At 56.2% G+C, this 16,953-nt stretch overlaps 1 protein-coding gene across 6 annotated transcripts; it reads right to left on the bottom strand.

The window, feature by feature from the left end:
- Nucleotides 1-207: 207 nt before the first annotated feature.
- On the bottom strand, nt 208-16,031 carry TPST2 (tyrosylprotein sulfotransferase 2). Of its 6 annotated transcripts, XM_054289105.1 has the most exons (9): nt 14,448-14,988; nt 8,317-8,382; nt 6,360-6,529; nt 5,696-5,788; nt 4,213-5,115; nt 2,586-2,784; nt 1,682-1,732; nt 1,526-1,574; nt 208-424 (listed from the first exon to the last, which is right to left on the bottom strand). In XM_054289105.1, exons 5-8 carry the CDS (start codon nt 5,046-5,048, stop codon nt 1,545-1,547), a joined length of 1,116 nt encoding a protein of 371 aa, XP_054145080.1. In that variant the 5' UTR covers nt 5,049-5,115; nt 5,696-5,788; nt 6,360-6,529; nt 8,317-8,382; nt 14,448-14,988; the 3' UTR covers nt 208-424; nt 1,526-1,544. The 6 variants fall into 6 exon arrangements, with proteins under 6 accessions (XP_054145080.1, XP_054145078.1, XP_054145081.1 ...); XM_054289103.1 differs by lacking the exons at nt 5,696-5,788; nt 6,360-6,529 and adding an exon at nt 15,964-16,026 and having other exon boundaries at nt 14,448-14,594; XM_054289106.1 differs by lacking the exon at nt 6,360-6,529.
- Between the last annotated feature and the right edge of the window lie 922 nt (nt 16,032-16,953).

Genomic DNA, 16,953 nt, shown 5'->3' with positions numbered 1-16,953 from the left:
GCAGGGCCAGGGGGCAGTTCCTGACCCTGGGAGTTGGGAACAGCAAGACCGGGATGGCCTTTCCCGATCCCAGGAATACGGAACAGCGGGGATGGGAGGGCTGTTCCCCACACCGGGAACGAGGAACAGATCACGAGACATAAACGCGATGTACGGAGTCCTCCAGCCACGGCACAGGTAATGTCCTGCTGTCCATCAACCCCAGCCCGGGTTTCCATAGCTGCATTCCCCACAGAGCGCTGGGACCGGCCGGGGATGTTCCCGCCGTGGAGCACGTTTGGCCTTTGCAAATAAATGCAAATACATTCCTGGAGCGCAGTCATTTGGCAACAGTAGGAGCAAGCAATATGCTTGGAGAACAGATTTCCACGGGCCCACTGCACACTTCGTCCTTCTCGGGCAACAACAGGCCATTGGCAGCGTTCTGGAAGAGACAAAACACAGAACCTCAGGGGCAGGGTCCCCTCAGGAGCAGGATCCCCTCAGGGAAGGATATCCTTGGGAAGAGGATCTCCTCAGGGGCAGGATCCCCTCAGGACCAGGATTTCCTCAGGGGCAGAATCTCCTCAGGGAAGGATCTCCTCTGGTAAGAGGATCCCCTCAGGAACAAGATCCCCTTGGGAGCAGGATCCTCTCAGGGGCAGGATCCCCTCAGGAAGACGATCCTCTAAGGAACAGAACTCTTCAGGAGCAGGATCTCCTCAGGAGCAGGATCCCCTCAGGGGCAGGATCCCCATAGGAACAGGATCCCCTCAGGACAGGGTCCCCTCAGGGGCAGGATCCCCTTAGGAACAGGATCCCCTCAGGACAGGATCCCCTCAAGAACAGGATCCCTCCAGAACAGGATCCCCTCAGGAACAGGATCCCCTCAGACTAGCACAGCAAGGCCTGACTGAGAGTTTAAAGCCCCTGAGACACAAAAAATGGCCAGAAAAGAATTCTCAGCCCAGGACAAGGGAACACACAATTCCTGATCTTCCCTCCGTGCTTCTGATCTTTTTCTAGCCCAGCCATCTGCTTGTACACAGAAAGTTGCTCTTAAAGAATCAGTTTTAGTGCCAAGAATGGTATTTTATGCTTTAGCATGGAGGAAGAACATCCAACACATCAACAGTTGTCTCTGGAGCAGCAGCCCAAGGCAGCAGCTTTGTTTTCCATCATGTTTTCCTTTGTTTTCTATCCCCTTCCTCAGGTCCATGGCACGTCTTTGGAGGCAGCTGGGGAGCAGCTCAGCTCATCCACACATTCCATGTGTCCCTGCTGCCCGCGGGGACGGGCTGCAATAACCCTCCCAGGCGGCTGAGTTTCATTTTGCAGCTTTAATCCCGTTCCCAGAGCTCAGGAAAAGAATTCCTTACAAATGGTCCCACTCAGCAGCATTGTGTGGGAAGACCTGAGGCGACTGTGAGGGATCTCTGTGAGGGAACCCCAGCTGATCCACAGAAATCACACAAACCAAGTGCTGGTCCTGGAGCGACACAGGCAGATTTGCCCAAATCCCAAAATTAACTGCACAGGGTCTTACCTGGAAATCATTAATTTTCTTAGTGAGAAGATGACGTGTTCTGAGTCACCTGGAAGAGCCCCAGAAGAGAAGGGTCAGCTCTGAGCCAGCATTCCCCAGGGAAGGCAGCAGCAACCAGGTACCCTGGTGTGTCCCAAACCCTCAGGGTGCTCTTACCTGCAGGTGACCTTTGAGATTGGCCGGTGTTTTATAATCCCCCTTTAAAACCTGCGGGAAAGAGAACCTGGAGTGACCCCCTGGGACAGTGGAATCACCTCTGGGTCACTGCTGTTACCCATTCCCAGCCTTCCCAGGGAAAAGGCTGCACCTTGAGTGCTCTGTCCTGCTCCCTCCAAAACAGACACGGAGGGGCTGGAGCGTGTCCAGAGAAGGGAACAAAGCTGGGGAAGGGGCTGGAGCAGCTGAGGGAGCTGGGAAGGGGCTCAGCCTGGGGAAAAGGAGGCTCAGGGGGGACCTTGTGGCTCTGCACAACTCCTGACAGGAGGGGACAGCCTGGGAGGGGTCAGGCTCTGCTCCCAGGGAACAGGGACAGGAGGAGAGGAAACTGCCTCAAACTGTGCCAGGGGAGGCTCAGGTTGGACACGAGGAGGAATTTCCTCATGGAAAGGGTGGTCAGGGACTGGAAGGGAGGTTTGGAGTCCCCATCCTTGGAGGTGTCCAAGGAACATGCTCCATGTGGCACTCAGTGCTCTGGTGGGGAGGACTTGATGGTTCTGGGAGACCTTTCCCAACCTGAATGACTCTGGAATTCTGTGATTCTGTGATTCTGTTTTTCCTGTGTGAATCTGCTCCCCTCTGTTCCATCCCAACCTGGCTCAGGAGCTTCCCTTGCTCCAGAGGGCTCGGTGAGCTTCCCTTGCTTCCCAACCCAGCCCAGGAGCTTCCCTTACTCCAGAGGGCTCGGTGAGCTTCCCTTGCTTCCCAACCTGGCTCAGGAGCTTCCCTTGCTCCGGAGGGCTCGGTGAGCTTCCCTTGCTTCCCAACCTGGCTCAGGAGCTTCCCTTGCTCCGGAGGGCTCGGTGAGCCCCTGGCCTGTCCCCTGCACGGCAGTGCCACTCACCCTGTGTGTGTTGTTGACAACCAGGGGGTCGGGGTGGCCGTAGTTGGGGGGATTGGCGTAGGGGTCGTAGCCCAGCCTGGCCAGCATGGGGGCGATGTGGGCCATGTCCTGCAGCACATCCCCCGGGATGTGCCCGATCCATTTGGATAACGCCTCCATGTTCACCGGCTTGATCACCTGGTCTGTTGACCTCTCTATCCTGGGGAAAATAAAGGAAAAAAACAAAACACACAATGGCTGGATTTCATGCATGTGCTGGGCTCACACACAGCTCACAGCCACCTCCACAAAGAACCACAGGACAGGATCTTAAATCCATCTTAAATCCCATCCTGTTCCACTCCCTGCCATGGGCAGGGACACCTTCCACTATCCCAGGTTGTTCAAATCCTGTCCCACCTGGCCTTGGGCACTTCCTTGGGTGGGGTAGCCACAGTTTCTGTCCCTCACAGCCCTGCTCTGGGGAAGCAGACCCTGGCAAGGGGTTCCACAGCCCCGGAGGCTGGATCCTTCTGTTTACAATCATGGAATCACTGAGGCTGGAAAAACCCTCTAAGACAAATGAGTCCAGCCATTCCCCCAGCATTCCTAAGGCCACCACTGACCCATGTCCCCAGGTGCCACATCCACACAGCTTTTAAATTCCTTCAGGAATGATGACTCTACCACCATTCTGTTCTAATGCTTAATTAGCCTTTCAGGGAAGGAATTTCCCTTTTTATCCAACCCAAACTTCCTCTGGCACAACTTGAGGCTGCTTCCTCTTTTCTTACAGGAGGGATCTATCCTTCACTGGGATGGAGGGTTTCACCTTGACACCTTTGCTTATCAGGGAAAAACAATATAAGATGTGTGGGCTGTAGCACAGATACACCTGGTGACCCCTATGAATATTCAAAACCTGATCTAAGCAACCTGGACCAATTTACTCTGAGCAAACAGGGAAGTAAAGCTGGCTGCACTCCCAGGGCATCCTGGAAAACTGGAGCAGCTGCACATCCCCCCGTGGCTCCTGTGCCCTCACCACCAGGCACCATCAACTGATACAGAGACTTGGATAATTCCCTTACACGGCTGATTAAATTTTGCTAAGCCTGACTTAAGCCTCCATTTAGAAAAGAAAAAGCATTAAAAGAGGAAGAGAAAGTGGGAGAAGGCAAACACCCCCTACACATGGAAAGGGCAGGAGGGAGTGCTGGGTGTGCCTCCACTGGGCAGGTATTGCTTTTATTCTGCAATACCAACCCCAGACCTGGCAAGAACTGCAGCTCATCATCATTAGCAGCACAACTAATCACACCAAGGAGCCATCTGAGGACGGGTGGAGAAAGAGACATTAAAGAGCTCACGTTTCAGAGCAAGCAGTTCTTTGCAAATTAGAGACTGAAATAATTTCTGCAGTGTCAAGAGAGATTAAACAGTCACCTGCTCCTGAAATCCTTGCTTGACAAGCTGTTCTGTGGAGTACAACAGATTGGGAGCATTAAAGCCATCTCTTACTCAGGAACACAAACCCCACTGCAGTACAATGTGCTGTCAAAATCACACACAAACACCAACAACGGGGCTCTGTCCTATTTTACCCTGCTTTGTGCAACGAAAAGCTGAGGAAAGAGCCGAGACTCACTTGGAAAGGGACACCCCACCGGGCTTCCCGATGAGCTCCTCGTGGTGCAGCACCGTGTCGCTCCAGGAGATGTCCAGGAACCTCATGATGTTCTGCATGGACTGCTCGGGGTGCAGCACCAGCTGCTCGTAGTAGACGGGCAGGCAGCGGGCGCGGCCGATCTCCAGGCACTGGGAGTACATCACCTCGATGGCCTTGTTCCACTTGGTCAGGCAGTCCCGGTAGCTGTTCAGGTCGAAGCCGGCGATGGTCACCTTGCGCGTGATCATCGAGTGCACCGAGGCGCGCCCGTCCCGCACCATCAGCAGGAACTTGGAGTTGGGGAACAGCCGGGACAGGTACACGGAGGATTTCAGCGTGAAGGGGTCCTTGTTGCACAGGTACCTGGCGGGCTCGCCGTGCTTGGCGATCACTTCCAGGATGAAGGCCTGCATGGCCGCGTCCAGCACCTGGTCCGTCACCCCCGCCTCGTCCAGCCGCATCTTCTCGCGGCCGGACTTGGACCAGGCCTGGCGCATGGCCAGCACGCGGGGGATGATGCGGGTCTCCTCCCCGCAGCGCACCTCGGGGTGCGCGTCCAGCATGGCCCTCATCAGCGTGGTGCCGCTGCGGGGGACGCCGCCGATGAAGATCAGGGGCATGTCCTTGCTGTAGCGGTACTCCACGTGGTTGGCGTCCACCATCACCAGCTCCTCGTTCTCCGGCCTCATCAGCCTGTGCCTCCTCTCGCTCAGGACCTGCTGGCACTCCAGGACCTGCTGCCCGAGGTGCAGGGTCACCATCAAGGCCACCACCGAGCCCAGCAGCAGCAGCACCCTGCGCGTGGTGACCCGCATCCTGCTCTCCTGGGCACAGGCTGGGGGCTTCAGCTCTCTGCTAGCGAGTGTCCAACCCCACGGGCATCTGCAAGAGAACAGCGCTGTCAGAGCAGCCATGGGATGGTGACACCATCCCAGATTTCATCACCTCCTTCACTTATCAGCACCTCATTTCATTTATCAGCACCTCCCAGGCTTGGTGCCCTACACCCAGCAGGTAATTAAAGTCTGCCTCAGTGCACACCCAAAGAGAGAATTTCTGCATTGTGCTCCCAGAAACACAGGTTTACAGCTGGAGCAAAGCTCCAGGAACGTTTTGGAGAGGAGGGGCACTGTACATTCAGAGACAAAAATCTTTACAGAGAGCCTGCTCCATCCAGATAAAGCCAAGACCCAAGCTGAGGTTATTCCTCCCAAACCCAAGTCAGCACTCCAGCACTGCTCACCTCCCAGCCACCTGCATCCTCCCTACATTTTGTTTAGCTTAACCCTGCAGTCACAGAGGAGGGGGAAGCTGAAATAAGAGAAAAACAAAAGCCTCTCATGCCAGCTTTAAGGGTCTGAGTCAGGAGAAACCGTTAGAATGAAACACTGAGAGGTTCAACCATCTGAGAGTGAACAGCCACACGCAGCGTTCACCACCCTGCCCTGCCTCGGCAACTGACCTGACAGAGAAATCCGTGAAACTTCATCTGGCACCGAGACTTTTCGGGGTTTTGCACGGCTCGGCAGGACATCCAGCAGGAAGGCTGCAGCCTCTGCAAGTGCCCAGCTCAGCTGCGTGCCCGGAGGGACTCCCGGGAATGCTGGCACCGCTTCCCGCTCCCTCCCCCCCGTCCGCCCCAGTTGCGAGTGCAGGTTTTGCAATCTTCCCCTGGGCTCACCCCGGGATTTCCAGTTCTTTGTGATTATGTGGCTGGGGCAGGAGCTGAATGGAGTGGAAGGAACGGGCCGTCCATGGATTCTGTTTTGCTGACAGGCCAAAGAGCTGCTCCAGAAAAGAGTTTCCCCCCACAGAGAAGGAATACATTGTGCAGCAGCCCATACGGAGCAGGGAGCAGGCAGGAGAGAGCCTGGAGCTGGGCAGCTTTCCTGCTCCTCCTGCCAGGCACTCAGGGACTCCTCTGCTCCCCACTTCCAGTCCCTGACATCCCACTCACCATCCTGGACTCCACCCACTGGCTTGTATGCACTCCTGCCCAGGCAGCGCCTCTCTGCCAGCCCAGGGATGCCCTCCCACAACCCAGCAGCACAGCAACATCACCACCAAAAGTATTTTTGTGGTTCTTTACTCCCTGGTCCACCCTGACCAGCTGCTTGGTAAGATACCTGAAGCTAAACAGCCTCAACTGCATCCCCAGGCATGAGATAAAGTGGGTGGATTTGTTGGGATGTAGATCAGAGGGACATCCAACAGCTCTGGCATTTTTGCAGCACCAAGCAGAGTCAGGGCCATTAACAAGACAAGTGCTGCTCCTTCCTGCTCTCTTCATCTGTTTCTGTCATGTAAATATATTCAAATATTCACCCCAAAATAATTGCAAATGCCACAAGACCCATTTCAATGGATGGCAGAGGAGCAGGCAGGATTTAGGGCCAACTGGAATAATTAGGGCAGTGCAGACCAAGACAGGCTAATTAGCAGCAAAGGCTGCACCATGAAAGGAGGCTGGAGCACAGAAGTGCTCTGTTCTCCAGGAGAAGCAGCTGACAGGGAGCAGTTCCCATCGAGATGCTCCAGCAGCTCCAGAGGGAACAAAGGGACTCTCATATTGTGTTCCATGGGGCTGCCAGCTGTGCCAGGGGAGGTTCAGGTTGGACATCAGGGGGAATTTCCTCATGGAGAGAGACTTCAGGCCTTGGGAGGGGCTGCCCAGGCAGGTGGTAGAGTGTGCTAGTTGTTATCTATCTACCTAGTGCCTGGGGGAGTTCTTTGCTGTCTAAGGCAGCGCAGTGGTGCCCCAGAAAGTTTGTGTTCACTGCTGGTCATGACACTCTTGGGTCAGTGACTTGTGCTGGACTTCAATTTTCTGCTTTTCCTCTGCTTTTGTTCCCTTGTTCTTACAGTAAGCTCTTCACTGAACAGTGCCCAGATGTGATAAAGGGCTGCTGTTCGAATAAAACCAGCAGTTAATAGAATTTTAATTTCCAGCATAATTAAAACACTCCCATGTAAGGCAGAAACGCTGCTCGGAGCTCTTGCTGTGATCTGGGACAGAATTTTGTTTTTGTTGTTGTCATAGACTTAACCATAGGATTTGTTCCCTGTCTGTTTAGGCCATCTTAGCCAAAATGCCTGTTTAAATAAATGTTGCAACAGAACATCAATGAGTGCTTAAATCCTGAGGTTTCTTTTTGAAACTCTTTTTGAAGCTAATAAAGTGCACTGTTACAGGCTATATACTCCCAAGAGAAAGACTTCATTTGAGACAAGGTGAAACTTCAAGGCAAATACAGATGTGTAGATGGCACAATGAGACAGAGCTGGTTCTCAGGTCTTTTGTGAGATTCTCCACTGAGAACTTCCTAAAATTTATGGGCCTCATTAGTCTGTGAGGGAAGATGGATGGGTCATTTCCTCCCCAGCAGACATTGTGCTGGAATCAGGGTGCAATTAGGTTCCAGAGACAACACCCTTTCAAATGCCCAAGCTGGCTCTGAGAGCTTCCCACTTGAGCAGGATTAGGGAGCTCTCAGAGGCTACTCTGGCAGGGAATGGTGACATGGGAGCAGAAAGCAAAGCAGCTGCAGCAATCCAGGGCTGAAACCCCTGAGTACAGCTTGGACACAGGGATGTCACACAGGGGCAGGGGCATGTACCTGGCCAGCATCAGGGGGGTAAGGCTGGTTCCAAAGAAGAAGCTGTGGAGGAAGCCATGTTGTGGCAGTTTTGTGTTCCCCTTGGGATGCCTTTTGCAGCTGCAGTGTGCCTGGAGCTTGGGGCTTTGTGGTTTTGACAACCCTAACCCTAGGTGTAACCCTAACCCTAAGCAGAGCACTAAATCAGCTTGTAAGGCTGGCACCCAGAGTGTGGGGGAGAATGGGGACCAGTGGGGATGTGATGGCAGTGACAAGAGCTCCTGCAGGCAGCAAGTCTTCTGTATTCCCATGCTGATGGGACTTGAGCATGAAGAAGGCTGACACTGTGTCGTGCCAGCTTGTGAAAGCAGCACAGGATCAATGTGGTACCAGTGGTGGTGTGGACAGATGTGCAGCATCATGAGACACATGTGCAGCAGCCACCCAGCCTCCCAGGGGAATCACACATCCAGCAGCTTGCTCTTACCTTTTCCCCGTACGGTCATGGTGCTTCTAGTTGAGCTTCATGCTGAACCCATGGCCACCAGAACACCTGATGGGGAAGAGAAGCCACAGTGTTGATTTGTTTATTTAGCACACACATCCACTCCCCTCCTCAGCACCTTCCCCTCCTCCCCACAGCCTCCCCTGAGCCCCAGGGAAAGGTGTTCCTGCTGGAGCTGGTGGCCCCAGCTCATGGCAGCGCTGGCAGCTGGACTTGGCACACCTGCCCTGACACACCAGCGCTGTTCACAGAGCACAGCCAAGCCAGGACACACAGGGGGAAGCAGCAGGGCTGCTGCTCTTTTAGGAAATGCAGCCTGCTGGAAAGGAAAGAGGCCTCAGGGGGACCCTAGCAGCCTGGATGTTTAAAGCCCAGGGGATGACAATCCAGCTGGGCACAATTCCAGCACACACTGGCCAGCACAACAGCCTTGACCAGAGGAAGCAGCTCCAGACTCGCCTGCTGCAAATGCTGAAATCAGGCACAGGTCAGACTATGACCAGAGCCCCCAAATCAGTGACAGTGGAAGGAGACAGAGCCCAGAGGACCTGCAGGCCTGGCAGGACCTCCTGGCTCCAGCCCCAAGAACAAAGCTCTCACCAGCCTCACCACCTGCCAAGGCAGTAGCATTAGCCCTGCACAACATGGAAATCCCACCAGGTTGGGAACCAAACCTCTGGTCACTGGCTTTCCCACAAGGACTGCTCCATGCCAGGGAGCACAGCAGCCTTGGCTGGAGCCATCCTGCAAACACAGAGCATCCTGGGGACAGTCTGGGACACGGAGCTGCAGCAGAGCACCCTGAGGGGCCAGGAGCTGGCGGATCACCAGATGTGACTCTGCTCCCAGGATCACAGCATGGACATCTTGGGGTCACTGCTGCTGGGACATTCCCAGTCAGCTCCCCCTGGCTGTGCAGCAGTCCTGGCCTTGCAGGATGTTCCTGAGAACATTTCCAGGAGTGACACTAATGGCTATTCCAGTCTCCTCTCGTGCCATCGAGTGTCACCGGCCCCTCCGCCTCAGCACTAAAGAGAAACCAGAGGGAAACTCCACCCAGCAGGAACTCTACAAGGGCTTATCCGCAGTGCAGGCGCTTCCCTGCGAGGCTTCCTGCTCAGCCTGGCCTCCATGGACTACAGGATTCCAGCTCCAGACCAGGCTGCAGCTCCACGGAGCAGCAGCTGCATCCCTGGATGTGCTTCTGCAGTGCCCTGAGTGCTGAGGTGCAGGGACAGAGGTGGTCCAACAGCCTACCTGACTCACCCTGCTCCGGAAACAGCTCCAGATCCTGCCCAGGCACAGACACACGGACAGACACACAGACGCACTTGTTTGTGACTTCCTTCCTGATGCTGTGCAGGGCGTCACCACCAGCTGGGCTCCAACTGCAGCTCTGACCGAAACCCAACCAAAACCCCTGAGTCAAACCCCTGACCTTGGCACCTGCACTGGGAACGGGTAAAAACCACCCCCGGAGCAGCCCCAGAGCCAGCACAGCACCCTCAGCAGGGAGGAAACACCATTTGCTAAAGTGTTACAAACAACTACAGAAACAGTTTCTATGAGACGCCCCATATGATCCAAAGCTGCATTTTTCTTTAAACCATTCCCAGAAATGAGTGTCATTAAGGGCAGCCTCCCCAAAAGATGTAGGTGTGGCCTGGAAAATTTGAGCTCAATTTGTTGGTGCTTAATAAAAGGATGAGGATCTGCAGACGCCCCTGTGGCGGAACAGCAGCAGAAACTGTGGTCAGCAAGAAATGTCCCAACATATCCAGCTCACATCTTTACAAATCAGCAATATTTAATTACTGAATTGATAGTCTCCAGTTCATTTACAAAAATAAACACAGCTTGCCTGAGGGCTGCTGCTTCATCCCAACCTGAGCTCAGTCCAATGCTGACACTGCTGATGAGAGCTTTGCTCCTCCTTGATGCTCCTGCTGGCAATTTCCAAACATTTCCCAAGTATCTCTCTTAGCAGGACTGGAATGCAGTGAGCATGGGGCACGGGGCATGGAGCATGGGGCCAGCCCCAGTCTCCACCAGGAGCACACAGAGGCACCACAGGGGTGGCTGTGGTCACTGAGTGCAGCGTCAGCCCTGTTGCACAACCCACAGCTCTTGCTCCTCCACCCTAGCACTGCCCAGACCGGGATTGATCCCATGGGACAGTGGGAACAGAGTCCAACCCACCCACCCCAGTGGTGGGACAGGGGCTCTGTACCCATCTCTGCTGCAGGTGTGCCAAGGCTCTAAGCCTTGGAGGGAAGATATGAAAATTAAACTGCTGCAGCACTCAAAACAAAATCCCACAACAAAAAGAAGCTGCTGTCAGCCACCACGTGGCAAGAACAGCACCACTGAGAGCAGGACTGGTTTGGTGACTAAAACTGAAGCTGCACTGCAGGTCATGAACCCAGGGCATCCACTGGAACAGAGGCCAATTCCAGTGAAAACACAATCAATCCCAACAAAAACACCTGGGTCTGGAGCACTTTGGAGTTCTGTGTCCCTTGGAAAATCCCCAAACAGCACTGACAGCCCTGTGGTTTACACTTGCAGCACTGCCATCATCCCAGGGAAAAATAACAGTCAAAAGAGTTCAGGGATGAGTGTTCAAGCAGCCACCTCAGCACCCAAACCACACAGAGGCTGCTCCAGCTGCATCTTAGCACCCAACAGGCTCAGGGGACAAAGGGGAATTTATTCTCACTGCTGAGTACCGAGAAAAATAAACCAGCAGAACCTGCTGGCCTGAAGATTAAGGCAGTGTGTGCTAGTTTCAAAACTTTCTGGCTCAGAAAAGCCTGCAAGGTGAAAGCCCTGAGCCACACCAATCATTCCAGCTGAGCATCCCAAAGAGCCAGCCAGGGATGGGGCACTGTGTGCCAGCCAGCTCCAACAGGCTCTAAATCACATCAGCAAAGGATCCACAGACATTTCACAGCACAAACAGACTGCTGGTTTATCGCCTCAAGGCTGTTACGATTAGCAAAACATTTTATTATCCTGCTCAGTGGTACAGTGTTCCTCAAACAATAAAAATCCCACCAATTTACAGTAACTCCCCTCCGCCCATCCCTCGTTCCAAGCAGGGCGACAGCATTTTATCATCAGGAGATGGAAACCTCAGTACTCACCCTGCCAGCCTTGCAGGGACACAGCCTTCAGCTCAGAGTGGCAGATTAATTATGGAATGCCCATGATTATGGAATGCCCATGATTATGGAATGCCCAAGGGGGAAGCTGCTGGCAGGACACAGGGATGGAGGCACCTGCCCACTGCCCAGCACCTGGCACCGTGTGCCTGCACCGCAGAAAGGCTCAGGCACGTCAGACACGCTTGTGCTGAAATAGGACACGAGTTCTGCACTTCAGAGGGAGCTCTTGACTTTTAATTAACCCACAGAGCTTCACCTTTCCTTAATTATTCTGCAGTTGTTGCCTCAGGGGGACAAAGGCAAAGCCAGCACAGGTCCACTGACAGTGACACTGCCACGTTGGCTCCCCTTGTGCCCTGACCAGTGACTCCACTGCCCTGCTGGAGGAAGGAGCTCTGGGAAAGCACTGAGCTCTCCCCCAGCTCCTCTTGCCCAGAGAAGCTGTGGTTGCTCCATCCCTGAGGTGTCCAAGGCCAGGCTGGATGGAGCTCTGAGCAACCTGGTCTAGTGGAAGGTGTCACTGCCTGCAGAAGGGGGTGGAACTAGAATATCTTTAAGATCCCTTCCAACCCAAACCATTCCATGATTCTATGATTCCTCTCCATGTCTTTGATCAGATCCCTCCAACTCTCAGCCCTTGTCCAGGGTATGTCCTGGGGATCCACATGGGAGAGGGGCACTGGGCAAGGGGTGTTGAGGGTTGCAGCCCCCCTGTTCACTCATCACACTTCATGCAAACACAGCTCTTCCCTCACAAAACTGCACAAATATTCCCTTGCAGGCATGTGGGTGGTCAGAGCCTGCCATACAACAGGGAGGAAGAGAAGTCAGAGGAACTGCTAGAAAAAACACCAAGTATCTTCAAAAAATATTTTCCCAATCCACACGCCAAACCCTAAGTCTCAACAAGCTCCATTCTTGCATGCACAAAGATCAGGATCTGCAAATAAAAAATTGTTTCTGCAAGACAAACCCCAAAACCTCAAATTTGCTTAAGAAACAAAAATCAAAGTGTTTTATTTCCCCATGCAGCAGCAGCAGCCCTGGAAGCACTGCCTGAGGGCAGGGCAGGGCAGGGCAGGGCAGGGCAGGGCAGGGCAGCAAGGATGGAGGTGCCATTGCTCACCCTGCAGGCAGGGAGGGGACAGGGGACACTGCTCCCCATCTTCCCCAGCTCCTCTGCTCATTCTTGTCCTGTTTCCTGCAGCTCCCTCAGGAGCACAGACCCAAACACAGACCAGCCCCAGGATCTCCAGCAGTGCCCAGCCATGCTCAGCACAATGGATGCCATAAAGGCAAACATTTGGCATCTCCACAAAGCCAGAAACTTTGGGAAGCACCAGCACCCACTTCCGTCATGTGTGTTTGTGGCCTCCCACTCCCACCCCAGCGAGGACGGGCAGTGACCACTCCCAGGCCCTGGCACGGGTGAAGCCCTTGTGAAACCACTGGTGGAAGAAACGGAACCGGCGCCTTCTGAGCCTGCGCTGCTGCTGCCTCATCAGCCAAAGCACCCAGAACAGCACATCTGAGCTCCTTCCTGTCTGCACCAGCCCAGCTGGAGCCCTGCTCCTCCTCTGCTGCCATTGCATCTGCAAAACACTGGGCCACCAAGGCCTGTGCCCATGCCCTGAGTGCCACCCGGCCACGCTGGCTCACAGCCAGCTGTGAGCACAGCTGCCCGAGGGGGGTGGCTGTTATCTCACCCCCATTGCAGCTCAGCCACTGCTGGCGACAGCTGCTCACACCACAGGATCCCTCCCAGCACCGAGCAGGAACAGGAGTGCTGGAAAAGCTTCCCCTGCCCCAGCACAGCAGCCTGAGGCTCCAGAGCCAACATGCCCGTGGCCATTCCTCCGTGGAGAAGCACCTGCATGCTTCAGCCCCTTCAGAGCCCTCAGTCTCACTCTGGGGTCACTGCCTAGGAATGCACAGTGGGAAGCAGCTGCTTGCTTCACTTCCGAATGCTGCGTGTTGAGCAACCCCCGCTGCTGCTCGTGTTTGATGTTCCTGGGAGGGGACAAGGGGCTCCTGTGGCAGGGTCACCCTCCTGCCACACTGTGAGGCACCACAGCACGGACTGGGGACCAAACGGGGGGAAAAAAGGCATCATTTACCTTGAGAAGGGGAACCTTTGAGAGAATTCTTGCAGGAATTCTGGAGGCAGACAGGGCTTGGAAAACAGAGTGAACCAAAGCAGGCAGCCAACACCAGGGCAAGCTTCTCCCTGGTTCTGTGTGCCCGCTGCCTGTGGAATCTGGAGAGAAACGTGCTCAGCCAAGGCATGAGGCTGAGGCTCCTCAAGGCATCACAAATTCATCACAAGGCACATCTGCACGGTGCCAAATAAAACCACCTGCTGGGGGTTTGTTTTCTCTCTCCAAAAATCTTCTTGACAGTCCCCGCATTTTAACAGCGCTCCTGCCATCCCACACATCCCCAAAGGCTCAGCGTACCCGGAATGCAAACTGCCTTTGGAAAAATCTCCTTAAAATAGCCACAGAAATTACTAATACCGTTTGTAAAAAGGCAGAGGACAGCAGTGGCATGAGCCTGACCATGCTGGTGAGCCCACCAGCATCCTGCAGAGACCCCAGGCCTCAGCCTGCCACATCCCCCCACAGTGAAGCCCCCCAGTGCCAGCTGCTGTGGGCGATGCTGGGGAGGACTCACACAGTGCCCAGTTCAGCTGCTGTCCCCCAAATTCCAGGCTGACTCCACACAGACCCTGGGCTCCCCTCGGGCTCTGCAGCACAGCTGCTCCTGTGGTGCCACATGCAGCAGCCTCGGGGCACCAGCTGCCGCTGGCATGTGATGGCAAACCCCGCTCGTAGGCGCCCGCGCTGGCACTTGACAGCTCCCCACGAGCAGCCTGCAGCATCCCCACAAAGTACACGGCAAATCTGGAAACCTGTTGGCACCAATCATTGGGATGTCCCCACTCACCGTTGCTCGGTGCCTGAGCAGGAGGGAGCAGCACGGCTGTGCTGAGGGGGGACTCTCCTCTGAAACCGAGTCCAAGCAGCCAGCAGGGCCTGGCACAGGGAGGCGTCTGAAGGGATTTCAAGCTGTGAGATGACTTTTGGACAGAGCCTGAGCACACAAATAAACACAGAGAGGGACAGAGCAAAGGCCTCTGTGATGCAAACCATCCCCTGCCTGCCCAGGAGGGCAGCCCAGCTCACGCTGCTGGCCCCAGTGCCAGCAACTCCAGCCACGAGTCCCAAGGAACTTGAGCTGGACAAAGTGGATGTCACATCCCTGCCACACAGGGCACAGTAACAGATGGGCACTGCCAGGAGAGTGCCAGTGCTTTGTGTGGGCTGCAAGGTGCCAACACAGCTGCTCAGGAGTCCATCTGCACCCCTGCCAAGGGACTCACATCCCACAGCCACCCCAACCTCGGTGCTGCCAACACCTCTCAAGCCTCAGCAGAGGCTGATGCTGCCCAAGAACCGCAGGTGCAGCCTCTCACTAGGCACCCACCCTGCCCAGTGGGTGCCCACCATGCTAATCCTGTTATAGAAGGGCAGTCCCAACCCTGGCCGAGCTCTGGACACCTGGACAGACAGACAGCCTCAGCCCATGGGTGCCTCTGAGTATGGCAGTGCTCAGCTTATGGGGGCACAGCTTGGTGCTGGGCTGCCAGAGGGGTGCCATGGGAGGGGGGAGAGGGCACCGTGTGCCAAAGAGCAGAATGAGAGGACAAAGGTACGAAGAAAACCCTGCACTGAGCACCCTGTCCCACCTGCTGTGCATCCTGCACTGTGTTCTGTGCACTGAGCACCCTGTGGGCACCTCAGCAACTCTGCACTGTGCTGAGCATCCTGCACCCAGCACCACGGTCTGAACTGAGAACTGAGCGACCTGCGCTGAGCACCCCGCACCGAGCATCCTGTCCTGGGTACCCAGCACCGAGCATCCTGTCCTGGGCATCACGCACCGAGCATCCTATACTGAGCATCCTGCACCGAGCATCCTGTCCTGGGCACCCAGCACCGAGCATCCTGTCCTGGGCACTCAGCACCGAGCATCCTGCACTGGGCATCCCGCACCGAGCATCCTGCACTGGGCATCCAGCACTGCTCTGAGCACTCTGCACCGAACACCGAGGACCGAGCACCACTGTGTGTCCCCAGCACCGCACACCCCGCACCGCTCTGTCCCCAGCACCGCACACCCCGCACCGCTCCGATCACGCATCCCCGCCCGGTGTCCCCCGTACCGCGCACCGCGCACGCCCCGCACTGCGCACCGAGCATCCCCCGCCGCTCCGCGCCCCGTTGGCTTCGCCCGCGCCGCCCACCGAGCCCGGAGCCGCTACCAGGCAGCGCCCGCCGGTCCCGGGCACCGCCCGCCCGCTGTCACCTGCCAGCCGGCGCGGCTGTGGGCACAAGCGGCGGGGGCACATGCGGTTCCCGGACCGGGTCGCTCCCCCCGGTGCCCCCCCCCCCGCACTCACCGGGGCCGCCGCCGGCCCGGAGCGGCGCGAGACGCGGCGACGTCACGCGCACGCGGGGCCGGGATCCCCGCCCGCCGCTCCGCGCGTGCGCCCCGCGCGCCGGGCACCGGGCGGCACCGGGCGGCGCCGAGCCCCAACACGTGTCTCTGCCCCCTGCCCGTCCCCCTGCCGGTACCGGCACGGGTGGACCCGCAGCCGTCCCCGCCAGTTACCGGGAGCTCTCCGCACCGCGCTGCCCGCGGCCTCACCGTTATCCCCGGTCCCCGCCCCTGTCCCGGTACTGCCTGTGTGCAGCGCCCCGCCGTCACTGCTATCGCTGTAATTAATCACTAATTAGCGGCGTGGGAGCGCAGGGGAATGCCACCCGAGGTGCTGCACCGGGAGGCAACGGGATGGGAAGGAGGAATGAGGCCGCAAAGAAGTGCCCGGTGGGGACGGACAGCATCCGAGGGGGAAAAAACTCCTTGAAAGTGAATCGGTCATTGATTGACTGCGATATCGGCTGTCAATTAGTGCCCAGGTGGATCCCGCGGGCAGGGACCCAGGACCCCTCGCAGCCCCCTGATCCCCCAAGTGTGGACGGAGGCAGGAGCCTGTCGTGATTCCATGGACAGAGCCGGGAGCCCGCTCTGATTCCATGGACAGAGCTGGGAGCCTGCCCTGATTCCGCGGCTCCTGGGGCACCCCAAGTCCCGCAAGTGAGAGGGTCCCCACCAGCGCTGCTGGAATCAGGCTGCAGAACCTGTGCCACCCTCTTCCCCCGCACCAAGGCTCTCCTGTGTCCCAGCCCCAGCGCGGGGAGCTCCTCCATGACACCAATTCCCTGGCAAAACCCCCTTCCCCCGTGTCTCACCCTGCTCCAGCACAAGGCTGGCCCATCCCGAGCAAGCGATTCATGCACCACGGACCCCCGAGCAGTTCTAATCTTCTGGTTTTTTTTTAATTTGCCTCACAAGGTAGAGTACATCCAGGGAATGTGCAATGTACAAG

This window comes from Melozone crissalis, unplaced genomic scaffold (assembly GCF_028551555.1).
Source record: "Melozone crissalis strain CALT ecotype California unplaced genomic scaffold, PUWL_Pcris_2 ptg000063l_1, whole genome shotgun sequence".
Taxonomy (NCBI): Eukaryota; Metazoa; Chordata; class Aves; order Passeriformes; family Passerellidae; genus Melozone; species Melozone crissalis.
Note: the sequence above shows the minus strand (reverse complement) of the source record. Positions and strands in the feature narration are given on the sequence as shown.

Bases quoted from the DNA above. Each gene is read 5' to 3' on its own strand.
- TPST2 (XM_054289104.1), bottom strand. From the start codon at position 5,048: ATGCGGGTCACCACGCGCAGGGTGCTGCTGCTGCTGGGCTCGGTGGTG. The intron at 2,785-4,212 runs GTGAGTCTCGGC...TATTTTCCCCAG, and splicing joins GGTGGGGTGTCCCTTTCCAA to GATAGAGAGGTCAACAGACC. The intron at 1,733-2,585 runs GTGAGTGGCACT...TCTTTCCCGCAG, and splicing joins TTGTCAACAACACACACAGG to GTTTTAAAGGGGGATTATAA.